At 37.2% G+C, this 26,457-nt stretch overlaps 2 protein-coding genes across 7 annotated transcripts; one reads left to right on the top strand and one right to left on the bottom strand.

The window, feature by feature from the left end:
* Positions 1 to 5,650: 5,650 nt before the first annotated feature.
* Positions 5,651 to 8,630, top strand: LOC130988863 (FT-interacting protein 1-like). Of its 2 annotated transcripts, none has more exons than XM_057912823.1 (2): positions 5,651 to 5,702; positions 6,184 to 8,630. In XM_057912823.1, the coding sequence occupies exons 1-2, from the start codon at positions 5,674 to 5,676 to the stop codon at positions 8,534 to 8,536; spliced, it is 2,382 nt and encodes a 793-aa protein (XP_057768806.1). In that variant the 5' UTR covers positions 5,651 to 5,673; the 3' UTR covers positions 8,537 to 8,630. The 2 variants fall into 2 exon arrangements, with proteins under 2 accessions (XP_057768806.1, XP_057768807.1); XM_057912824.1 differs by lacking the exon at positions 5,651 to 5,702 and adding an exon at positions 5,787 to 5,940.
* A 5,120-nt stretch (positions 8,631 to 13,750) lies between these two features.
* On the bottom strand, positions 13,751 to 18,053 carry LOC130988861 (FT-interacting protein 3). 5 transcript variants are annotated; one of them, XM_057912821.1, is made up of 4 exons: positions 17,654 to 17,916; positions 17,061 to 17,126; positions 16,641 to 16,706; positions 13,751 to 16,455 (listed from the first exon to the last, which is right to left on the bottom strand). In XM_057912821.1, the coding sequence occupies exon 4, from the start codon at positions 16,432 to 16,434 to the stop codon at positions 14,116 to 14,118; it is 2,319 nt and encodes a 772-aa protein (XP_057768804.1). In that variant the 5' UTR covers positions 16,435 to 16,455; positions 16,641 to 16,706; positions 17,061 to 17,126; positions 17,654 to 17,916; the 3' UTR covers positions 13,751 to 14,115. The 5 variants fall into 5 exon arrangements, with proteins under 5 accessions (XP_057768804.1, XP_057768805.1, XP_057768801.1 ...); XM_057912822.1 differs by lacking the exon at positions 17,654 to 17,916 and adding an exon at positions 17,514 to 17,566; XM_057912818.1 differs by lacking the exon at positions 16,641 to 16,706 and having other exon boundaries at positions 17,654 to 18,053.
* Between the last annotated feature and the right edge of the window lie 8,404 nt (positions 18,054 to 26,457).

The raw sequence follows: 26,457 nt of genomic DNA, 5'->3' as shown, positions 1-26,457 counted from the left end.
GAAAGTCATTGTCCTTCCACATTCAATAAAATATGTAATGTTCGATGAGCCATGCACGTATAGTAGTGCAACATTATTTTTTGTAATATAATTCTTCTTACATATGTCACAATAGATTTCACATTTTTATTTAAATTTATTTATTTGTCTTTATTATTTGCAAAAATGATTTTGTAATTGAGATTGAAAAACAAATGAATTTGACAAAAGATAACAATCATTTTGTAGGTTGCGAGTGATTTTTTGTTGTTGCTTATTTTTTACTTTTTTTTTACCAAAAATTCTCATTTTTATTTTTTTTAGAGAAAAGAAATGAATTTGGTTTTGGCAATTTATTATAATGTTTAAAATAAAAATATTAATTCACATAATCACTGACCAAAAAAAGATTAAAATGTATAATACTATATCTATTATTTCAATTAAATTAATTGGTTTTGATATTTTAATTTATAAGGTCAGTGAAAAATGATTCCAACACAAAGAAAAAAAAGTACAGTTTTAAATAGATTAATTGTATAAAATTATAAATCCTTTATCTCTTATTTACCATATTTTTATATAAAGGAGGGATGTTTTTATGAATCTAAGGAATGAATAGGGAGATTGTGTAAAACTATGGATTATTCCAAACCTATAATACAATTTATAAATTTATTTGTTGTAAACTACTAACTCTATGACATTTAACTAATTGATTTTTCTATTAGAACATCTTATCTTTAGGCTACCTACAAAATGAATAGTGGCGCATAGATTTATTTTTAAATAGAGTCAATTGCCTGTATGCACAAAGTTTCACCAAATACTAAAATTGCACACCACCTTCAAAATCTACTTCATAATACATCACCTTTCCATAGTTTCTAATTTTTTCCACGACAACTGATTTTTCCAATCGTAAAATCGACGTGGCCACCGGTAGGGGTGTAAATTCGGGTACCCGCGGGACAAAATCATCCGAAACCCCCACCCTCACCCGTCCCGCCTACATGTTGCGGGTACCCGAATACCCGTAGCGGATACCTGCTGCGGGTATGAGGGTACCCTCATTTCCCGCAAGTTCTTGATTGTTTTTAATTTTGCGGGTTTTTTTGTCACGCAGGAGGGTATTTTGTCCCGCCAGAGGGTATTCTTGTCCCTTAATGTGCGGGTACCCTCTTTACCCACGAATATTTGGTCCCTCATTTTAGAAAAAAATTGAAAATATCTTTTTTATTTTATCAATTATCCATAAAACATGTGACAAAGAAATAATAAATTAATTATTAATTAGAAAAAAATTGAAAATATCCTTTATATTTCATATTTCCTAAAAATTAATTAATAATTATAAAAATTATTTATTTAATTAACAGTTACATGCGGGTATGCGGGTACCCGATACCCGCAGTGTTCGGAAAAATAATACCCGCACCCGACCCTCTTCCTAGATTTTGCGGGTATCGGGTACCAGATACCCGCACGGGTATCAGAGCGGGTGTGGGTATACCCGTTACCCGCAACCCGATTTTACACCCCTAGCCACCGGAATAGCCACGTGGATATGCCAAACGACGTCGTCCTTCCTAAATTCAAACAATGTCATTTTTTTTAAAATCACTTTAAAAAGAAAGAGTTGGAACAGAAATGACTAGACGAGACGAGAGAGAAGAGTTGGAGAAATTAGAGATTCAACATATTTGGGGGAAAAATACTATAATTAAGGTTAGATTTTCATAAAATGACGTTGTTTACATTAAGTAAGGACGACGTCATTTTATTTTGTCATCCGACATGTCTACGTGGCTATTCCAATGGCCATGTAAATTTCCCGATTGGAGAAATTAGTTGCTGTGGAAAAAATCAGAAAGTAATGAAAGATGATGTATTATGAAGCAGATTTTAAAGGTAGTGTGTCATTCCAAAATTTGGTGAAACTTTGTGTATTTAGGGGTAATTAACCCTTTCAATTATGTAAAAATAACATGCACAGATTAGAAAAAGTTACTTTTTTGCTTGGAACTTATGCAAAATAAGTTCATTATGAATTCGTTATAAAATATTATCGATTTGTAGTGAAAATAATTAAATAAAAAAAATCGTTATATATAAGATTCGAACACTAGACTATAAATTTATCCATTAAAGACATGAATCCACATTTTCAAATGTGTCGAGGTATATATTGTGTAAAATATGAGCTATTCATAATATATATATATATATATATATATATATATATATAGGGGCACGCTCCAGTGAGACCCCCTATTTTTCGTGTAGCATGAGGACAATGAATAAGATATATAATACTAATGAAAAAGACGTCTATCTAACGAACAAAATGTATATACTGATGAAAAATAAAATTTAAAAAATTGGTAATGAATAAGACATATATACTGATGAACAAGGCTGGCGAAGAGGGCATGAGGAGGAGGAGGATTACGAGGATGAGGTTACGTCTCAATCTCTTGGGATGAACCTCAAGGAAGAAGAGATCATCAATGGCGATGAAGAAGCCGAGGCAGCATTATCCAGTTAGTTTCACCATTCCTGCAGGAGTGTAGGGAGGAAGATTTTGTCGACATGAATTGCAAAGTTTTGTTGGTTAGATATATAACACTACTATATATATAGGCTTTGTTCAGTCGATTCATTAGTTATAGCCAGAGATAGAGTTTGTATTTTAGTTATTCATCTATGTAATAGTTATAGATTGATTAATGTGACATCGACTATGGTCTTGCATTATTCAGTTTTGACTTGATTTTAGATATATGGCTACACATGATGGATTATGGATTCTCTCAAAATACAAGGAAAAATACACATGATGTATTACTGAGTCTCGCGAGTGGAAAGTGTTTCATTCTGCCAGTTTGTAGTCATTGTGAATTCATATGTTATTTCTCATGTTAACGTTCTTCTTCTTTTTTCTGTTTTCTGTTCTCTGCGTTTATTATATGTCAAAATCACGTATTTAAGTAAAATTTAAATTGGGGGCTATATGATTTATCTGTATTAGATAAGGATGGGGTTATATGATTTCTGTGAAAAAATTATACATACTTTCAAATTAATTTTTATAACTTATAATTTATTATATATTTAAAATAGTATAAGGGCGTAATAGTACAATCATAATTAATTTAATTATTTTTTTAAATAAGTGGCTATAGTGAGAAAATTGGGGGCAGTGTTTAAAATTACCCTTAAAAAAATGTGAAGAAATTCGTTAAATACTAAGCCATTTAATTGGGCCCTATTAACACAACTTTGGGCCATTATTCCGTAATACTCTACTAACTTTGGCCAATTTATATACATTTGGTTCATTTTTAAGACCCACAATAAAATAGAATCATAATGTACAACCTAATTGTTACCCAGAGTTGGTATGTGTGATTGGAGTTTAATTTCTTTGGTTTTTTTTTTTTTTTTTTTTCCTAAGGAAAATCTTGCTCGACAAAGCCAAACTAGCAATATTAGTGAAATTCGAACTCTTATTTTATTTCAATACGTTGATCAAGATGAGTTCATTCCCCAAACAATAAAAATTAATTATTATGAGAGTTGTAAGGTATATAATTAAATAGCACTAAAATGGACAAACGCTCTACGCATAATTGATTTTGTTCAAGTAAATTTCAGAAACAAACTACCACGTAACTAATTTCTAAAGATGAAACAAAAGGAACCACTTATAGACCGGGATGTCAATCGGGCAAGCCCACCAGATTTTGGGCCAGCTTTATCGGGTTTCAGGTTAATCGGGTGCGGGCTAATCGAGCTGGAGATTTTGTCGGGTTATAAATTTTCAACCTTAACCCTAAACATTCGGATTTCGGGCTAGCCCATCGGGCTAGTCGGCTTAAATGCGTAAAAATAAAATAATCATTTGTATTTTATTATTTTCAATGATCTAATGTATAATCTACAAAATATACATAGAAATCAAAGATATAAATTATAAGTTATTGTATTTTGTATTTTGTATATAGCAAGCATGAAATGCAAAAATATAAGTTATTGAAAAAAACATCAAGATTACATAACATATAAAATAAGTTGGTAACAATAAAATGTTCAACTTTGTTAACCAAAAAATAATAAAATATCCAACAATAGTTTCAATTCATAGAATCAAAGCATCTCAAAAATACATAAAAGTGAAATAATGAGACTTTATAATATTTTGTCATTTTTTTATTTTTTTTATCTAAATATTTAATATTAAGTATTTGGGTTTCGGACTAGCCCATCGGGTTAGTCGGGCCGACTCTATGTGTCGGGCTATTCAGTTACGGGCTAATCGAATTGTAATTTTTATCGGGTTGAAAATATTCAAATCTAACCCTCTCGGATGGTGGGTTAATCGGATCAGCTCACGGATTTCGGATTAGATTGACATCCCTACTTATAGATTTTGATGAAGAAAAGTTTTTTTTTTTTTCTTCTTTTTCTATTCCTTATTACGTGGCTTGTGAAGAAACATATATTAATGGCAGGTTAAAGATAGCAAAAAGAATTGTTCAAAAAAAAATGATAGCAAAAAGAACAAAGGTGCAGAAAAAAAGTTCAAAAGGCGTTTCTGCGAACGTGGTCATGGTATGAAGCATGAACCTTATTCTTTACTACTTCTGCACTTTTCTAAATGATCCACTGTTTTATTTCTACAATAATATAATCTAAAATAGTGGCAACACCTTATTCTAGCCAAAAGCATGTAACAATAAATATAAAAAGTACTCTCTCTGTCCCAGGTTAATAGGCTCATTTCTTTTTGACACGGAGATTAAGAAACTCACTTTTTGTTAGTTAAATGGTGTGTGGTTCGCCAACAATTCACCTTTTAAGAGTACTCTCTTATGAAAAGACTAAATAGTACTACTTATTATTATTTAATAAAGCCATAAACATTTTCATATTAAGACTGGGCCTATTGGAGTTGGACAACCTAAAATAGAAAACGAGCATATTAGAGTGGGACGGAGGGAGTATTATATTTTACCTCTTATACACTTACACGATTTTCACAAATTAAAATGACTATTATTTTCATATTTTTGTGTACATGACTATAATTTCCTTTTGTTATATGAGAAAGGTTAAGAGGGGATATTATCTCATCTAAAATATGTATATATTATTCGATCTTATAAGGAAAACGTTCAAACGAAACCCTTAATTGTTGTGAAAACATAGAATCATTCTCATCAACCATGAAAATCTATGTTGAATAAATCATATTGTTGGATGAATGCATCACCCGTATTTGGATTCCACATGCAAGGGGCGAAAATTTCAATTTTTTCTAAAGCAGTAACTACGAATACAATAACTTTGTACGTTCAATGCATTGTTCTCACGTTCGCACAAAAAATGTAGTTCTCATAATAAGTGACCATTAATTTCTTTTTTTCGAACTGAATTCAAGTTTTGAAACGATAAACCAATTTGATTTTGGCCTACATATATATGCATGAGCATCGTGCGTGCATATGTCAAAATCTTTGATTATATATTCGTCCACGTAAATTGCGGGAGTAAGTTACTTTATAAAATTGGGAAAGAAGGGCATCTAAATTTGTTGCATTATATTACTCCACTAAGCTAGACTAATGTAAGAATCTCAGGAAAAAGCAAAACCTGCAACAGATTTTTAAGTGTAAAGCAACCTTTGTCATCATGGATTGTGCCATTGCAACACTTTTTTGGTAAATATTTCTCAGTTACCCTCCGATATAACATCTCCATATTTCGTTCAACTAATTCTGATTAATTCATCCAACTTCCTCAAAACAAATTCTCAATAGTCTCATTCAAATTTCCCTCCCTTAATTTCCTCCTCTTTTTCTCCTTCTCGACATATATATCGCCTTCATATCTCATTCAACTAATCAAACTTGATTCATCGATGACCATTATCGTATAATCTCATGCTAAAAGGCATTGGTAGGACCTTTTTTTATATATAAAAGAAATAATTATTTTGAAAAATCGGAACTTGAACTCAGGCATTAACGGTTGCACCACACACACCCTTTGCTTCCTTTTATGTTTATATTGATTATATTTGCATTATGCATATGCTGGCCAGCTTTAAATCATGCTTTTACACAAAGCGAAATGCTTTACACATAACCAGCTTGATCCAAACCTCAAATGAATAATTAAACTACTTCACAATTTGGCCAGGCATAGAAAAAAGCAGCTGATCAAGATCATTTCAAACCTCAAATATTTTCCAAAGAAAATGAATCCCCTGGATGAGTACAGAATCAAGGACACGAAGCCGCGGCTGGGCGAGCGGTGGCCGCACGGCGGCGGGCGCAGCTGGATCGGGGGCGACAAGATCACGACCACCTACGACCTAGTGGAACAGATGTTCTACCTCTACGTCCGCGTGGTCAAGGCTCGCGATCTCCCCACCAACGCAGTCACCGGCGGCTGCGACCCCTACGTCGAGGTCAAGCTCGGCAACTACAAGGGCAAAACGCAGCGTTTCGAGAAGAAAAGCAGCCCCGAGTGGAACCAGGTCTTCGCCTTCTCCAAGGACAAGATTCAGTCTTCCGTCGTCGAGATTTTCGTGCGAGAGAAGGAGATGGTCGGGAGAGACGACTACCTCGGGAGGGTCGACTTCGACCTTAACGAGGTTCCCACGAGGCTCCCGCCGGATAGCCCCCTCGCCCCGCAGTGGTACCGCCTCGAGGAGCGCCGCCGCCCCGCCGCCGAGAGCAGGCTGAGAGGCGAAGTCATGCTCGCGGTGTGGATCGGATCGCAGGCGGATGAGGCGTTTCCCGAGGCATGGCACTCGGACGCCGCCGCCGTGCATGGCGACGGTGTGTTTAGCGTGCGGTCCAAGGTGTACGTCTCGCCCAAGCTGTGGTACCTTCGGGTCAACGTGATCGAGGCGCAGGACGTGGAGGCGGCAGAGGCAGCGCCGGTGTTCGTGAAGGGGCAGGTCGGGAACCAGGTTTGTAAAACCAAGCTGTTCCCGAACCGGACCGCGAACCCGGTCTGGAACGAGGATCTGTTGTTCGTGATCGCGGAGCCTTTCGAGGAGGCGTTGGTGTTGACGGTGGAGAGCAAGGTGGGTCCGACGAGGGACGAGGTGGTCGGGAGGATGAGCATCCCGATGCACGTGTTGGAGAGGCGGATGGACCACCGGCCGGTCCACTCGCGGTGGTTCAATCTGGACCGGTTGGGCACGGAGCGGAAGTTCTCGACCAGGGTCCATCTGAGGGCGTGTCTGGAAGGCGGGTACCACGTGTTGGATGAGTCCACACTGTACATCAGCGATCAGAGGCCCACCGCCCGCCAGCTATGGAAGCAGCCCATCGGGATTGTGGAGGTCGGGATACTCAGCGCCAACGCCCTCCTCCCTATGAAAGCGCGGGGCACCACCGACGCCTACTGCGTGGCCAAGTACGGCCACAAGTGGGTCCGGACGAGGACCATAGTCGAGAGCTTCAGTCCCACGTGGAACGAGCAGTACACGTGGGAGGTGTACGACCCCTGCACGCTCCTCACGCTTGCTGTCTTCGATAACTGCCATCTCTCCGGAAGGGATTCCAGAATTGGCAAGGTTCGAATCCGGCTATCCACGTTGGAGACTGATAAAATCTACACACATTCGTATCCACTACTAGTGTTGCACCCCTCGGGATTGAAGAAAATGGGAGAGCTGCAGCTGGCATTTCGATTTACCTGCATTTCCTTAACACAGATGATATACTTATACAGTAGGCCATTGCTGCCTAAAACGCACTACATTCAAGCATTCACAATAAGTCAGTTAGATAAACTGAGGTACGAGGCAATGAACATTGTGGCATCGAGATTGGGGAGAGCAGAGCCTCCTCTGAGAAAGGAAGTGGTAGAATACATGCTAGATGTGGAGTCGCACATGTGGAGCATGCGGCGGAGCAAGGCGAATTTCTTCCGAATAGCCTCCTTCTTCTCGGGCCTAGTGGGCACGGGCAGATGGGTGCGGCAAGTGTGCGAGTGGAAGAACCCGATCACCACGGTGCTCGTCCACGTCCTGTTGTGCATCCTCGTGTGCTACCCGGAGCTCGTGCTCCCCACGGGCTTCCTCTACATGTTTCTCATGGCGGTGTGGAACTTGAGGCTCCGGGACAGCCAGCCTGCGCACGTGGACACCAAGATGTCGTGGGCGGAGGGGGTGCACCCGGACGAGCTTGATGAGGAATTCGACACGTTCCCGACGTCGCGGCCTCAGGACGTGGTGCGTATGAGGTATGATCGGCTTAGGAGTGTTGCCGGGAGGATACAGAGCGTGGTCGGGGATATGGCGACGCAGGGAGAGAGGTTTCTTGCGTTGCTAAGCTGGAGGGATCCAAGAGCAACCACCATTTTCCTACTGTTTTGCCTCTGTGCAGCTGTTGTTCTCTTTGTTACTCCTTTCAAGATTGTGACTCTTTTGTTGGGCTTGTTTTTGCTTAGGCATCCAAGATTTAGGAGCAAGATGCCTTGTGCTCCAAGCAGCTTCTTCCGCCGATTGCCCGCTCGAGTAGATACCATGCTCTAGTTCCTTTCTTTCTAAGTTTATCATCATCTATGTTAACTTCTTGCGTCAAATCGCATTTTAAAGAAATTCAAACTTAAATTCACTTTGACCGTCATTAATACTCTTACTTATAGAAATACTTTTTTTTTTCAACACTTGCACTATTAAAATCACGTACATTAGTATACGTCTTGTTTGACAGCTTCTTGACGGTACAAGTAGATAATTGTAGTTCCCAACGGGACACCAAGCGGTGCGACATCCTTTCTTTGAACAGTGAGGTCTCAGGTTTAAGTCTCACTGCTCCCCTTCCCCAGCTTCTCCAACTAAAAAAAAAAGTAGATAATTGTATTTAGAGTTTGTATATCAAAAAAATAGTCATTTATTTGGTTTAAAGTAATGTGAATTAAATTCACAATTGAGAAAGTTCGTATGTGAATTATATAGTCAATTCACTGCTAAATCAAAGTCTTCGTGACTAAGAAGCATCTCGATTCTAAATTATAGATATAATGAAGCCAATTTACAACCAAGAAGTATTGTGATTGTAAATTATAGGTAAAATAAAGTCAATTCAGAATTATAAATTATTATATTGACAGGAGTTACTATATTCTCAAGAGTTATTTTTATCATTAGAACTATGATAAAAAAATACATTAACTTTGAAAAAGTTGTAATTTTCACCTGAACTTTCAATTAAGCCAAAAAATACATAAATTTATATTTTTGTTGTAATTTTCACTTAAGTTTGACTTTAATGTAAACTAATACGTTCATTTGTGCAATGCAAGACGAACATCGAAATTAAACGACATACTTAAATAAATAAATATAAATATTAAATAAAATTAAAATATAAATAGATACAAAAGATATTTTCAAAATAAAATAAAATAATTCACATCAACTACTCAATAAAATCTCGAATTTAAAAACATAAATTTTTAACTTTGTATAAAGTGTAATTGTAATTATAGCAATTAAATAGTTTTAAATCATTTGATAATGACATTACACATTATTAAGAGTATAACACGTCATAATAAATAAATAAATATCTTAACACACAAACATAAATAAAAAGTTGTAAAATTTTAACGAAAAGAGAGAAAATTAAGTATTTTGATTTTTCTCATAATTTATTCGTTTTAAATTTATTTTTGAAGATTTTATAGTATTATATTACAAATCTTGTCACGAACTTAAATTTAAGATGTATGTTGAATATTTCTTCATAAATGAAATTTGACGATATTTGCAAAAGAGTTAAAATTATAAAAGAATGAAGAGAAAATGGTGAAAAAGATTAATGAGAGAAGACTGAGAAAAAAAAGGGGGCAAATTGGAGGGAAGAAACTTACTCCATCCGTCGCACTAAAAGTAGCACGTATATACTATTTTGGGCTATTAATTCCACTCAAAGTGACATGTTTCTATGAACGGAAAAATTTTAATCCTTAAAAAAGAATTGATTCTATCACTTTTAATAAATTTACATCTTTTTTTTAATTTTTATATCGAAAAGTTTTGAACCACTTATAATAGGACGGGAGTAGTACTATTATACAGATGAAACGAAATGAGTATGAGATATCTAACGTGAATAAGAGGGTGTTTGGTTGAGCTTATTAGCTCCTCAAAACAGCTTATAAGCTCCTTCAAAGTGTTTGGCAAAATAAGTTCCTAAACAACTTATAAGCTCCAAAAATAAGGTCCAATCGCTTATAAGCTCCCCAAAAAATAAGTTCAACTATTCCAACTTATTTTTTATAATCGCATATGCAACAATCTTTTTACAAATATTTTTCAATTATAATTTATTATTTTCATCATATATCATTCAAGTTTATTTTTCTTCGATTTTCTCTTTAGCAAAAAAATTATCTCTCCCTAGCAAAAAAATTTTCTCTCTAGCTTACAAGCTCAATTATCCAAACACTTTGACAACTTATAAACTTTTAAAAATTACATCTTATAAGCTCTTGAAATATTTTATAAGCTCTAAGAGCTTATAGGCTCTTTAAAATAAGCTTAGCCAAACACTCTTAGTCCTTTAGAAGAGTTGGTACATGAATTTCTCTGATATCAAGAAAGAAATTGTGAAGGTTTGGTTCATAGCTGTTGAGCAAGAATATTTACCCTTCTCTACTAATGTAAAACTTTATTACATCTTTGACCTATTTATTCACAGTCAAAAAAGTAATAATAACATCGAAACTATAGAAATTTGTCAGAGTGTAGCACATGATTTGGACCAACTTCTCTGACGCTTGGGCTGATTCTGTTGAAATGGAAGTTTAATATAAAAAGAAGAAAAAAAAACCCTTGAATGCACAAGACGCAAGCAAGGAACAGAGACTCTAAAAGAGTTCGAAAAAAAAAAAAAAAAAGTCTAAACGTTACCGCAAAAACCAACAATCAAATATTAAATATGAATTTTCATATTATCTCCACTTATTCGACATGGCTACTATATTTACAGTTATTTCATCAATATTGTTCGGTGGTTGAAATATGAGGACATCTGAATTACACTATTTTATAAGAAGTGGTCTTGATCACGATTGATTGTACCGTATACTTGCATTGTACATTAATCTGTATCTTGATTTATATTTTAATTTAAATTTAAATTCTAATTCAAATCGTGTAAATGACATTATTCAATTATATAATTAATATTATCTAATTTATTTGTAATTGACACTATTCTATTATACAAATTATACCATAACATTGTAAATAAAACTGTGTATAATTGACACTATTCGGTTATACAAATGACACTAACCATGTAAATGATACTATTTGGTTATACAAATGACGCTGCCTATAATTGACACTATTCAGTTATGCAATTGACACTATATCATTTTAAAATATCATAGTGTCATTTGTATAATCAAATAGTGTCATTTACAATGTTATAGTGTCATTTATATGCAGTGTCATTTGTATAACCGAATAGTATCAATTATAGACAGTGTAATTTGTATAACTGAATAATGTCAATTATATGCAGTGTTATTTGTATGTGTATTTACACAGTTGGATCAAGATGCAAGCTTGGGTCAGGTTAGGGTGCAACCCGCTTGTACGATACAATCAATTGTATCCAAGTTTTTGTGATTTTATAATAACAATAGATAAATTCATACTGACTTTTATAATAAGGTTAATTAGCTATAAGTTTATAAATTATTAATATATTTTAATTTTCTTCTCATATTTTATAAAATTAATGAATAAATATATAATTTTTTTATTAATTTTCAAATTTTCTCGAAATTAAAATTCCAACCAAATCAAAATTAATATAGCATTGAAATTTTTAAAAACCCTAGTCCCAATTTTTAAAAAATTTAAAAATCATCAAAATTCGTGTATTTATTCATTAATTTTGTAAAGTACAACAAAATAAAATTCACTGGTAATATATGAATGTATAGTCAATTGGTTCATTACAATATTAGTAGATTAATGCAACACCTAGTCCTCCATCATACAGGAAGTTGGATTTTTATTAGTATTATTTTATTTATTTGTTGTTTAATGAATGTCCAAAAACTGATAACTGGAAACAGCATGTGGCGCCAATGCTCCAGGAAACATGTTTTTATGTCTCCAGTCCCTTTATTCTAATGCCAACTTCACTAGGAAAAAAATACTAACAAATAAATTGATAAAATAATTTTTTTTATAAATTAATAATACCCCTCGTCCTCCAAACATCTTCTCATCTTCCTAAAGGATAATGACACGAATTTTAATAAAAATTAATTGTATATTTTATAAGTGAAGAATGAATCTAACAAAAAATGAAGATGGTAAGAATAATACTTCATCCGTCCCACTCCAATAGGCTCACTTCTTTTGGGCACGAAAATTAAAAAAACTTACTTTTTAATAGAAAAGTGGTGCGGTCACACCAATTAAGTACAACATTTTTACCTAAAAAGAAAAATGAGTATTGAAGTGGGACAGAGAGAGTAATAAATATTTTCAAAAATAAGTTATGAAAATATTATGGGAATGACCCAAAATAAAAAGAGAGAAAGATATTTGAGGAACGAAGGAAGTATTAAATAAAAAAAATTAAATATCGCGATAAACTCAATTCAAAACCTTTATTCCTAATCTATTAAACTAAATAAGAATTAGCCTTACATGTTATTCCCTCCGCCCCACGATTTAATGCCTCACTTTGGTGTGGACACGGAAACTAATAAAGCTGAAAAAGCTGATGTGGATGAAATATAAGGGTAGTTGACTAAAGTGATAAAGATAATTGACTAAAGTAATAATGATATAGGTATTGTGAGTGGGTCCACTAGTGATAAAATGTACTCCCTCCGTCCGCCAAAAGTAGACTACTTTGGTTGGGCACGAGATTTAATAAAATTGTTGATGATTTTGATGTAGTGGAGAAAGGGTCCCACCACTTTATGAGATGTGTGGTTGAGATTGAATTTGGGGTGAATTGTTTTATAAATAAAGAATGTTTGTAAGGATAAAAGATTAAAGTGGGTGGTGGAACCATTTCCATAAAAGGAAAGTGGTCTACTTTTTGCGAACGCCCAATATAGTAAAAATGGTCTACTTTTGGCGGACGGAGGGAGTAGTAAATATAGAATATAAAAATGATAAAAGTATTTTAAGGTGGGTCCATTAGTGGTAAATGATATTCCCCCGTCCCATTAATCTTGTCCCGTATTCCTTTTTTGTTTGTCTCATTGATCTTGTCTCATTTCTATAAATAACACTCCTACTTTATCATTTTATCACTTTCTCTCTCCTACTTTATCACCTTCTCTCATTCTCTTTCCTACTTTATCTACACACTTAACACTATTAATACTCTCCTTAATAACCGTGCCGAAACCAAATGGGACAAGCCCAATGGAATGGAGGGAATAGTTTATAGGAAAAGAAGAAGAGTAAATGGGTACAAAAAGCATAATAGAACATTAAATTATGGACAGATTTTTAAAGGCAAGTAGGGCATTAAATTGTGGACGGAGGGAGTATTAAAAAAATAATCTTTACTATTTTTATTTATCTAAATTAACCCTTAAAAATAAAAGCCCCTAAAATTTATATGGTAGCTGATGGACCAGAAACAGATATAGTTGCGAGCCTATAGTATAAACTCGAATTCGAAAGAACAAAATAATTGCAAGAATTTACAAGGAAGTTGGCACACAACTTGTACAAAATAGAGAGAAAGAAATAGGATCAAAATTTAGCAGAATTTGACATTTATCTCACTCCAAATTCATATATAAAGATGAAGGATATTTAGGGTTCAAGAACAGATTGAATTAAATAACCTAGGAAGAAGAGATTAGCATGGATCTGTCTCAAAATAACCACATTTTCAAGCCACAGATCCTTAAAAATAAATAAACCTAAAAAATCCAGAAATATTCAAGTTCTCATCGGATATAACTTACATAACCACCACAGGCAGCGGCAGCGGCAGCAGCAGCAGCAGCAGCAACTCCATCTCCCGCCCTTCGTCAAAACAGCAAACAAGCTTTCTCGTCGGCATATTCTACACCGGCGACAGTCCGGAACCGGCCCCAGAACTAAGCTGCTCACAACATACAGTCCGTTCTCGCCGGCAGCCTCCTGAAGAAGTTGAGGGGCACAGACGGGAGCTTGTACCGGAACCTGGGATGTCTCAAGACGTAGAATCCAGCAAGGAGGGCCACGACTTGAAACGGCGTCACATAGAGGACGACGGCCGCGATCAAGCAGAAGATAACAAACAGAGCCGTCGCCCGAGGGTCCCGCCAGCTCAGCAGGTTCTGCAGCCTCTCCCCTTGCGTCGCCAGGTCGCCAACAACGGTCTGGATCCTCCCCGCAATGCTTCTCAGACGGTCGTACCTCATCCGCACGATATCCGCGGGGCGGGAAGTCGGGAACGTGTCAAACTCCTCATCAAGCTCGTCAGGATGGGCGTTGTCGGCGCAGGAGAGGCGAGTGTCCATGTGGGGCGGATGCCTCGGTCTCCATCGGTAGTACCAAACCCCGATCAAGAACAAGTAGAGGAAGATCGTCGGCAAGATCAGCTCTGGATACATGACGAGTATTAGAAACAAGATGTGGATGAGAACGGTGGTGATGGGGTTCTTCCAGTTGCATATCTGATCGAACCATTTCCCAACAGCTATCAACCCGCTCAGCACGCCCATGATCCGGAAGAAATTAGCCTTGCTTCTTCTCATGCTCCACATGTGAGAGCCCACGTCGAGCATATACTCGACCACCTCCTTCCTGAGAGGTGGCTCGGCACGACTCAGCCTCATGGAGACGATCTGAGTGGCCTGATGCCTCAAGCTGTCGAGCTGACTGACAGTTAATGGGTGAATGTAGTGCATTTTGGGCAGCAGCGGCTGGGAGTAGAGATGCATCATATTTACCAGAGATGAGCAAGTGAACCGCACGGCTAAATGAATTTCTCCCATCTTTTTCACCCCCGAAGGATGCAAGACTAGAAGAGGATAGGAATGAGTGTATACACGATCCGTTTCCAGAGTGGAAAGGCGAATTCTGACCTTCCCGATTCTTGAATCCCTTCCGGCCTTATCCCCTCCTTGCAAATGACAATTGTCAAATACACCGATAGTTACGACAGTGCAAGGATCGTACACCTCCCAAGTGTACTGCTCGTTCCACTTTGGAGAAAAACTGTCGATGATTGTCCTTGTCCTAACCCACTTCTGTCCGTATTTGGCAACACAATAGGCATCAGTTGTCGCCCGTCCATCCTTTGTTTTCATCGGAGAAAGCCCCTGTGCATTTAAAATCCCCAACTCAAGAACACCAATGCTCGACTTCCATAGCACTTTAGCAGTCGGCCTAAGATCACTGCTATAGTGAGTGGACTCATCCAAGACGTGATAACCGCCTTCCAGACAAACTCTCATATGAATCTTGCTGGCGAACTTCATGTCCTTTTTCTTTTCACCTTCGACTATTATATGTTTCTCCAGATTAAACCACCTCGTATTAACAGGCTTGTGATCCAACCTCCGGTCCACATACTGCAACGGGATACCACATCTTCCCAGAACTTCGTCTTTGTTGGGAGCAACACGGTCTTCCACACTTAAAATCAGTGGCTCCTCGAATGGTTCCGCAGCCACGAACATCAAATCCTCGTTCCACAAAGGATTGATACTTTTGCTCATTGAAACTCTAGTTCTTAGTGCTTGGTTTCCCAGAATGGCCTTCACATAAACTTCGGGAAACCGACTTTTGTCACTTGGCTGCAAGTCCTGCGCTTCAATCACGTTTACTCTCAGGTACCAAAGCTTAGGCGAGAGATAGACCTTCGACCTAATATTTGCAAGACCATCAGCACCACTGACTGTCGCTGCATCCGAATGCCACGCCTCAGGGAATGCCTCGTCAGCTTGTGTACCCATCCAGACAGCCAGCATGAGCTCGCCCTTGGCCTTCTCACTCTTCCTGTCCTCCAACCTATACCACTGCGGGGCCAAGGGACTGTCGGGAGGAACCCTTTTCGGGATCTCATTCAAATCGAATATAACCCGGCCTATAAAATCATCCTTCACAACATCCTTATCTTTCACAGAAACCTCAAGGACAGAGGCCTGGATCCGCTCCTTCGAGAAGGCAAACACCTGATTCCATTCGGGGTTTGACTTTTTCTCAAAATGACGTGTTGTGCCCTTATAATTTCCGAGCCTAACCTCAACATATGGGTCACAACTACCAGAAACATCCTTTCCGGGTAAATCTTTTGCTTTCACAACACGGACATAGAGATACTGCATCTGCTCAACGAGGTCATAGGTGCTCGTCAGCTTATCTCCGGTAACCTTCCCCCCACCAAGGTGGGGGTTGGTTTCCTTCAACGAGAAATCTTCCTGCGGCGGCCTCTGCATTTTTTTCAACCTTCTTTATACCTGTAATAGTACAGAATCCGGAATCAGGTTACAGATAGTAAATTCAAGTTCAGATCATAGCAGAAATTACTGATAAGTCCTTCGAATATAACAGATAGAGCTAATCTCAAAGAGCAAACTGAAATGACAAAGTATAAATTCAAACACAACACCTTAAGACTATTCTTTTAGTTTAGAAAGGAAACATGATATAGAAAAATTGTGTAAGACAAAAAACTTGAAATAATGATTCTGTGAGTGCTTCAACAAACCTGTGGAACGAAAGCAAGAACAAACGGGGATACTGTAAATAGAAATTAGCACGCTGCATAAGCGCAACCAACACAAAGGAGAAAGCAAGTATCAGCATACACAAAGCTTAAAACGTAAACGAACACACACATAAAGCCTTTTACCCAAATGTGAAACCCTCCCATTCCCGAAATCAATAGATCTCAGCAATACAATTGTAAGCTATGATGGAATCGCACAATCATTAACATTTCACAAGTAAATACAGTCCTCATTGAAGCATCAAAAATAGCAATTTTTCCAGATAATCATATGAAACAAAGAACAACAACCTCAAAATCAGTATCTTTTCAAAAGTTGGATAAGTACAGAACCTTGTGAAGAAGATTCTGGAAAGCCCAAAACATATACTCAAAGCTTCAGATCTGAGTTAATAAAACCTGTGGAACAACAAGAAAGAAACTCAAGATCAAACACAGAAGCCGATCAGCAATAGATAACAGAAGTAAACAACTAAGAAAAAACTTAAAAAGTAAAACACACACACACACCATCTCTCTAAGACACATGAGTAGAACATCTGAAGCACAAATGTAGAATGCCTAAAAATCATTCTAAACAACAACTCATTATCTACCCATAATTTAGTCTTTGCAGTCCACTTCCCAAAAAAAAAAAAAAAAAAAAAACTTTTGACCCAGATCTTAAAAATAAAAACCACAGCAACATTCCCCACCCCCACCCACCTACCAAAACAAAGAAAGAAAGAAAAAAAAGAAAAAGAAAAACCATATGAAACGCCAAGCTCAATAAATGCAGCTAACAACCTAAACAGTGAAACATCCAAAGCTCATATTTCTCTCCTCAGACCATCAATGGTTTTGTGGTTTTACAGTCAAATAACCAAAGGGCTTTAAATAAAGATACAGCTAAAGGTGAAAAGAAAGAGAGAGATGTATGAATATACCTTGAGGTTCATGATAAGGTTCTTCAGCAGATGGATTGAAACAACTGAGGGCAGAAGAAGAAAGAAAAAGAAAAAGCAAGGGAATAAAGGAGAGAAGGGGTTTTGTTCTTTGTTGCCTTTTTGAATCAAGGAGAAAAGAAAAAGCAATTACACAAAACCAGAGAGCTCCTAAGAGCAATTTGTTTTTTTTGGTTTTTTTTTTTTTTTTTGATATTTTCTTGCTCTCTTTCACACAAATTAAAAAAGGGGAGGAAAAAAAAATAAAGAGGGTGGTGGGGGACACTGGGCGAGATCTGATGAATCTGCTTTATCAATGCCACCGAACCCAACTGTGTGTGTACTGTGTGAAATTTATTTATTTTATGTTTATTTTTATTGCTCAGGAGTGGGAATGTATGTATATGTGGGTGTGTTTGTACTTTCTGAGTGTGTGTAATTTGTTCTCTCTCTTTTACTGTGGGGCCCACGTCACGCGTGCCAGGACTTTGGTCGGGATGTCGCACGTGCCGGCTCCGTGTATCTCGCGTCGAGGCTTATCGTTTGTGTTTGGGTTTAGTCATGTAATAAAATTTATCTTAGATTTTAAATGTGTTGGAAAATATAGGAAATAATACAGTAAGATACTTTGTATCCTTAATTTTAAAAGAGTATATATTCATTATTGATATTTGTGAATATTTATATTGTAGTGTAAGTTTACTTTTTTTTCTTTGAGGGCAAGTTTACTTAATTTGAATGTGAGTTATAATTCATTAAGGCAAACTCCTCCGCATTCATAAATATAGTATTTCTTTTTTAACTGGTTCCAAATATTAAGTGCATTTTTATTCAATGCGTATTAAATTTCCCCATTCTTTATCTCAATATATTATTAGTATTTCTTAAAGTTCAATAAATTTGTAATATCTTGTTTTAGACTATGAAGTTCAATTTACGAATCATAATTTAGAAAATTCTAATAATATTCTTCAAGTAACGATCAATTAATAGTGATATTACTATATGTGTGTGCGTTGGTCTAGGGATAGAATGTTAATGTCCAAGACTTCAAGTGTTGAGTTTGAGTCTTCCGTCGCGTCTTTCTTTATTTATTTATGTAATTTATTAAAAAAATATATTACTTTTACTTTCATCATATAATTAATTTTTAATTATAAAATGCCACAATTATTTTGTGATTTTAATTTGCACGATCATACATGACTTAATGTATTATCGTCGATGTTGATATAAATTGGAACCATCCAAATAGCAATACTATAAGTTAAACTAAATTACACGTGACTTCATACCATTAATTAATTAGCAGAGCCCAAAAAGTAACTTTACTTAAGGAGAAATTTGATTGATCTACTTAATTACATATGTATCATGTATGTGCATTACAATTTGTAGGAGTATCTAATGTGTGTCTAAATTCTAAATTAAAAGGTGCTAATAAGTAAAAGTGATTATTAAAGAACCTAAAAAAATAGTTAAGTTATTATAATGAAAAGTGTTTTTTATAAAAACACTAATTTTGTATTCCAATTTAAGCGAATGGTCTAAGAGCATTTAGAGTGGAGAGCCAATGTGAGAGCAACTCCAAGGGTTCCTCTATTTTAGAGGGCCCTTCAATCTATTATAGAGTTGAAATGTAGAGTTTTTGGATTTTTATCTCCAACAATCAACTCTACATTTCCCTCTACAATGGAATATTTCATTTTTATGCTCTTTATTATTAAATTATTTTGTTAATTTAATTATTATATATCATATATATTTATAAATAATTATATTTATATTCAATTAAATATAATTAAAATTCAAATTCAAATATAAATTAATTTAAATATTTTTGAGAAAAATTAATTAATAAAGTGCTATATTTAAATATTGTAGAAGCGACGTTTGGAGGAAATTTTCAAGATTTTGGAGGATCAGGAAGCGACATTGGAGGATCTGGAAGTGATCTTGGACCTTACTAGCATTTATTGTATTATTAAGTAAATTAGGATTTTATTAGAAGAGAAAGAAAAACAAAAAACAAAAAACCCTTGAAAGCACAAGAGAGCAAACTAAGGGCCGAGCCTCATTAAAACCTCAAGACGAGGAAAAAGAGTACTCGTTAAAAAAGCATTTATTGTATTATTAGTTTAATGTTCTTGTATTTTTATGTGGTTGTAATTTTATGCTCTAGTGTTTTTATGTTGTAATTTATGTTTAATTTATGTTGTTGTAATTTTATGTTAATATACTTTTATATTATATTTCATGTTATTGTATTTTTAAATTTTATATAATATATTTTAAATATTATACATATTTATGTTAATTTAAAAATATAAATAATATAAAAACTAATAAATTACATTCTACAAATTAAATCAAGTAAAGATAAGTATTTTTTAAAGATAAAAGGAAAAACAAATACAATAAAGCAAAAAAAAGAAAATGAAAAACAAAACAAAAAAATAAAGGAGTGAACAGTGCCCGCTACATGAGGCGGGACACTGTTCACAAACTTCAATTTAGAGTAGCGGACAGGAGATGATTGGAGATGTTGGGAACCTTGTGAAATATCCTAACCCTTGTTTTGATGATACCAAAAATCATAGGACTTAATTGTAATAGACTAGAATTGTTTTGAACTCAAGTGTTAGAGTTCGTTTCTAGTTTAGTTTGCGGTGTCGAAGACTGAAGACTGAAGAACGAAGGACTGCAGATACCAACTGAAGTATCAGTTGAAGACTGATTACTTAATGCGCGCAAAGGACTGATACTAAAGTCAAGTATCAGTTGGACATTCCTCCTAGGACTGATCTTCCAACGTTCAGAGGAAGCCACGTACTCACAAAGTACAGTCGCATTAAATGCAGAGATCTCAAGATCTTATCTCTGCAGAGGTCATACCTATCTGGTGGTTACTTTTCAGAGACGTCACATCTCCTGTCCATCAAAGAGAGTCGTTTCCACCCAAACAAGGAACCTCGAAGATTGAAGCCTCAGCCCAAATTCGAATTGCTCTCCAACGGAAGAAATCTTGAGGACGATTTACGCCAACGGATCTATTCAAGAGTTCTCCTACAAATAGCGCTCGAGGATCACTTCAACCTTCACCGATTCAACAACATAAGCCGAAGCTCTGTCGAAATTGTTACTCAGCCTTAAGCTTAAACTCCCCAAAGCTTGAATCGAAGAAGAGAATTCCAAAGCCAAAATCAGTCACTGCTGATTACACACATTCTCTTAGACCCTAGGCATATATCTGTTTACCCAGAAGCCAAAGGTCAAACTTGTTTCAAAGAACTTGTTCTTTGTAAGTATAGTTGGCACTCGTTCAAACCTCCCCCCCTAAGAGTGTTTTGAGTGATTCGGAGGTCAGAAGGGTTTTCTGACTCTAAGAGTCTTAACACGAGTTGTGTTAAGCAAGGGAAATCCTACGCGAGTGAAGCGCGGGTGCACGAGTTGTGTGCACCCGGCAAGCACACGGTTCGGTTTGCAGTGCACCTGTTAAGCACTTGCGGAGTGGATTGTTGGTCTGATCAACCAACCGTGGATGTAGGAAAGGGTTTTTCCGAACCACGTAAAAATCTCTGTGTTGTTTACAGCTTTCAGTTTTACATTCTTACTTGTGATATTTCATTTGATAAAACTGAACACTGACTAACTGCAAAGAGAAACCATAACCAACAACTTGCTCCACCAAGGCTATTTCGAAACTAAGTTTAATTTCCGCTGCGTATGATATCGGTCTGACTGAACTATCCTCTGATAGTTAGGAAGAGTGATATCATCTCTATTTTAGCAAACACGACTGAAGCCCTTACTTGCATAAGTTAAGTTCCAGCAACTTAACTGATAACTCTTTACTGAAGAGCTTTCAATATCAGTCGTCAATCCTGTTGGTCAAAACTGATTTCAGTAAAACAGGAGTCCTTGTTTGCATGCAAAGTTTCGTCTTGATCTCTGACTGAGATTCCTCTGATTGAGGTCGGTAGATTGATTGAAAAATAGCCTATAGGTGTATTCCCCCCCATACACCTATTCGAGACCCTCAGGACCTAACAATTGGTATCAGAGCGGGTTGTTCGCAAGAACTACCTGTATCTGACTAGGTTCTAATTGAACTAGATCCTATTGAGGGAATTGTTGTTTTTGATCAATTTTTTTTTTATTCCTCTTGAGATTGCTTGCTCCGTGTTCGTTTCCTGTTTCCTGTGTGCTTCTCCCTGTTTTCACTAACAATGTACAGGAACAAGAAAGACTCGTCCAGCGATTATGTTCATACATATTTTCGAGGAATCAGCGGACTTGAGATGGGTTCATTGGATTCTGATGAAGAAGAAATATTCATCTTTCCAGAAGAAAACCAGAGTCCAACCCACTCACAATCAGAAGGAACGAGCAGATATGATCAAACACGACTAGAGTATCAACACCTAAGAATGAGATTTGAAAATCTCCTTAGGGAGCACAAACAGATCATCAAAGAGATTGATCTTGTGCAAGATGCTCGAAGGATCGTCATGCGCCACTTCATTTCGGATGAAGACGAAGCAAACAAAAGAGATGTACAGGAGCGCAGACTGGTCAACAGACTGAAACTTCTTCAGTCTCAGAAACAAGAACTTCTACAACGTCTCAAGAAAACAGAGACAGAATTCAAACAGGCGTCAGAAGTTTTTGAAGGAGTGATTCGTGAAGAATCATTTCAGCACAGAAGAAAGATGAAACGTGAAAGGAACGTGCAGCAACAGCCAACGGACTTGAAATCAAAGGAGAATCAGTCATAAAACTCAGGGGGAACTTGCACTTCAAACAACGATGTAACTAGTGATAATCACTGTGTAAGCTTCTCTGAACGATTTCACTTGTATCTATGACTGCTTTTCTTTATTCTTTTTCGGCTGAATTGTGCTTAGTCTGACGTGTCACTCTTTTTACTCTCTTAATTTTTTTTTATTGACACGTGCAAACTTATTTTAAAACGGTTGACACACGATCACACGATCCCGCCCTTTTTACTAACAAGCGGAGTGATCCACGTGTCACGACTCCATTTGCACGGATTTCAAACGTTTATTGAAACCGCCTCATGCACGAACTCTCTCACTCTCTTCAAAAATATTTCATCTTCGACTAAAGATTTACTCAATCTCAGAGAAATCTTTTGTGCAAAAATTCTTTGAGTGTATCTTTCTCTGCAAGACTAACATTTAGAATCCACAGTTCAATCTCTGTGAGAACCAATTTACAAACTTTTGCAGAAAATCTCTCAAAAATTCAAATGAGAAAATCAGCATCTCAACAAGCTGTCTGTTACGAATCTTTTGTAACACTGGAGTCATTCCAGAATCTTGCTGATTTCAACAAGATCAACGAGATCTTAGAACGACATGGATGGATGAAGTTCATTCAATGTTCTCCGGAGTTTCTTCTCAACGAGTTGATCATCAGAGAATTCTACGACAACATCAAGACTGATGAATCGACTGGTGAACTCAAAACAGAGATTTCTGTTTTCACTAATGAAGACTTCTCAGACTCAACAACGATTTCCATCAACATCTCTCAAGCGGCAAGAGAAGTGTTCAGCCTCCCAACTGATGGACCAGCCCCATTCTTCACCAACGATGAAGCCACAGAGCTCATGAGAGAAGCTCTGATGAGCAATACATCTGCCGGCCGCATCATCACCAATGTTCTGAGCATTTCAAGAATACATCATCATCTCAGACCCATTGCCAAAATGATCAAGAAATGCTGGTTTGGCACTCTTGGATCCCCTGGTCATCTCTCAAGACCACACAAGCTGGTGTTGATCGCCCTGCTTCAGAAAGGCCCATTCAACTGGGAGAAGGCCTACCTTCAGATTCTTGCTGAAGAGAAGAAGGAATCCCATTCCACCAAGCATCTACGACAAGGAACCAGAGTCTTGGCTCTCATACTTTATAGTGCAAAGGAGACACCATGTTTCTGGAAGAACACCACTCAAGTGTCTTCCACCATCCACCTGTTTGAAGGACAGATAAGTTCAGTCAAAGGGAAGTGTCAGTATTTCAACTGAAATCCCTCTCCTCACTTCAGAGCCACGATACAAAACTCGAGGCTCAATCAAAAGAAAGTTCGACAGCTTGTCATCTCCAGTCAAGATCTCACTTGACACTCCTCAGAGGAATCTCATTAAGGATCATGAAGAAGCTGCACCAAAAGCTTCAGAAGAAGTGCTAATTCCAAGCACTGAAACGACTCAGCAACAGGCTCTCACTGTTCCTCCACAAGATGAAGGAAATCAACAGCCAGAGGAGACGCAAGCAACCAATGACAGAGAAACTGATTCTGAAGAACTTCCTCTCAGAGGTTTCTTTCACTACTGTCTTGAAGGGTTCAACAAGAAGGCAAAGTTTGATGAACCTGCTGACATCAATGCCGCATCCTCATCCTCAGACACTGTCAATCAAACTGCCCTTCTCAAAAACTTCGTGACACAACTGTCCGAACACTGTGTCACAACCCTTTTTCCCTCAGTCTTAGCTTCCCTGAATCCTGAAGAGTTCCAGGCTCTTGTCAGTTACTTCTTCTTCATCTTCGTCAAAACCCTGCTCAAATCTCAATACAGGGAGATTGATGAAGTTCTCACTGAAGGGGAAATGGAAGCATTGGAGAACAACATCTTTGAGAAATTCAGAGTCACCAATGTTTGGGATGCTATTCACGACTGGGCACCCAACTTCAGACTGTACCTCACTTCCAGAGGTCTCCTCAAAGAAGATGATGCTGAGGACACCGAAGTCCACCATGAATCTCCACCGCCTCAGACGGCTCCAGCCGACGCAAGAGATGAAGAAACACCAGCTGAAGAGCAAAGATCTGCAAGACCTAGCGCTGATGAAAGTTTTGAAATGCTGGTAGAGAGGCTGGTCATTCAAGAAGAAGCATCTTATGAGCTGAGAGTCAAAATAGCGATTCTTGAATCAACAGTCACTCATCTTCAACAGCAACTGGAAATTCAAAACAAATTCAGTGAGGCTCCTGAGTCTGATGACAAAGACAAACGAGAAGAAGACAAGAAAGGAAAAGGAAAGATGACTGAAGAACCAAAAAGAAGTCCTCCAAGGAAGCCAAGCAAACAACTCCGCATCAACTGAGGACTAAGGAAGATCAAGGAATGTCATCTAATCAGAAACTCTTTATTTTGTATATGATGTTCTTAGATTGTCTTAGTTCATCCTTCCTTATTATGTTCTTCATCCTTCCTTATTATGTTCTTCTGCACAACTTTTGATACATTGTCTTTTACTGATCTCAAGCTGATTTATGATCATTCAGTCTTTGTTCTCTTTGCCTATATTTACTTGAGTTAAGTATGGATTATCTATTTAGGGGGAACTCTGTTTATGCTTATTCAGTACTTGACTGTTGTCCTGACTGATTGTTGGGAACTTATTCGTATTCACTTTTTGATTTGACTATTAAAGAAAATAGGGCATATGAGTGATAATGATTAACTGTCGACATTGCGTTTTGCATTGGACTTTCAAATTCTAAAAAACCCTTTTTATGCATATCTTTTCAAATCATAGCACGCTTTGTGCGCTGCTATTTTCAGTAAGAGATAATGCCAAATATTCCATATCTGTTTTTATATCTCTTATTTCAAGGCACTCATCTGACGGGCATTAATTATGGACGTCAAATTTCATTAAAATTGATTTGGCGCGCAGATTTCAAACCGCCCACGTCTTTTCGATTGCCCTAGGAAACTGTTCATCTCCCACGATCACACTTTCTCCATTACGACCACTCCTCAATCTTCCATCACTTTTGCATTCTCTCTAACTTTCAAAATCCACAGCACTCTACTGTGAGATCCCTTCCTGTAAAATTTTCTTCACAGATTTATTATTCGAAATGGCCAAGACCAACATGAAGAAATATAACAACAAGAAGGAGGCATCGAGAGAGAAATAAGTCAGATATGAGCAGTCTGTGCACAAGGAATCATTCGAAAAGAAGCCGGAATTTGCAAAGGTCTCAAAAATACTTCACCGGAACGGATGGACGTCGTTTATCACAAGTGAACCAAAGTATCTACTCGACGACGCTGTCAGAGAATTCTACAGGGATCTCGAGTTCAACGATTCCGAAGAACTGATCTCAAAAGTCAGTATCATCGACGGGCCAAACTGCATCGAAGAAACTCTCAATGTCTCTATGATTGTCAGAAAACTGTTCAATCTCCCGAACAGTGGGTCTTCCCTCTCCAGACTGACTGATAAGGACGCAAACCAAACTCTCAAGTCTTCAATGAAGGATGAATCCGAATCAACGGAGAGTCAAGTTACTCTTTCCCATCTTCATCTGGAGTTTGCCATGCTGGGCAAAATTATCCAGAAGTGCTGGATAGGTGCAACCGGAACTCCTGACAAAGCTTCTCAACCACAGAAGAATGTCATGGCAGCTCTTATGGAGAATGAGTCCTACAACTGGGAAGAAGCTTATCTGAAGCTTCTCTTCAATGAAGCTCACAACACGAGGCAGGCGACGATGGTGCGACAAGGAAACAGGGTCTCCCAAATCATCATAGAAGGAACAAAGAAGCACAAGTTTGTGCGATGGCCAAAGATGATCGAATTCACAGATAGCCTTCGTCTCTTCAAACTGGTAAGAAGAGATCCCAAACCTTCTCCGAAGACGAAGGTAATTGATATCTCATCTCCACCATCATCTGACTCTGATGATACACCTGATTCACCGCCATCAAATCCTCCTGCTCACACGAATGTGCCACGCCGAGTTCGTACCATCCTCCCTAAAAGACC

The sequence above is a fragment of the Salvia miltiorrhiza genome, chromosome 6 (genome assembly GCF_028751815.1).
Source record: "Salvia miltiorrhiza cultivar Shanhuang (shh) chromosome 6, IMPLAD_Smil_shh, whole genome shotgun sequence".
Classification (NCBI taxonomy): Eukaryota; Viridiplantae; Streptophyta; class Magnoliopsida; order Lamiales; family Lamiaceae; genus Salvia; species Salvia miltiorrhiza.
The sequence above is the reverse complement of the archived record's forward strand: the minus strand, read 5'-3'. Positions and strand labels throughout refer to the sequence as shown.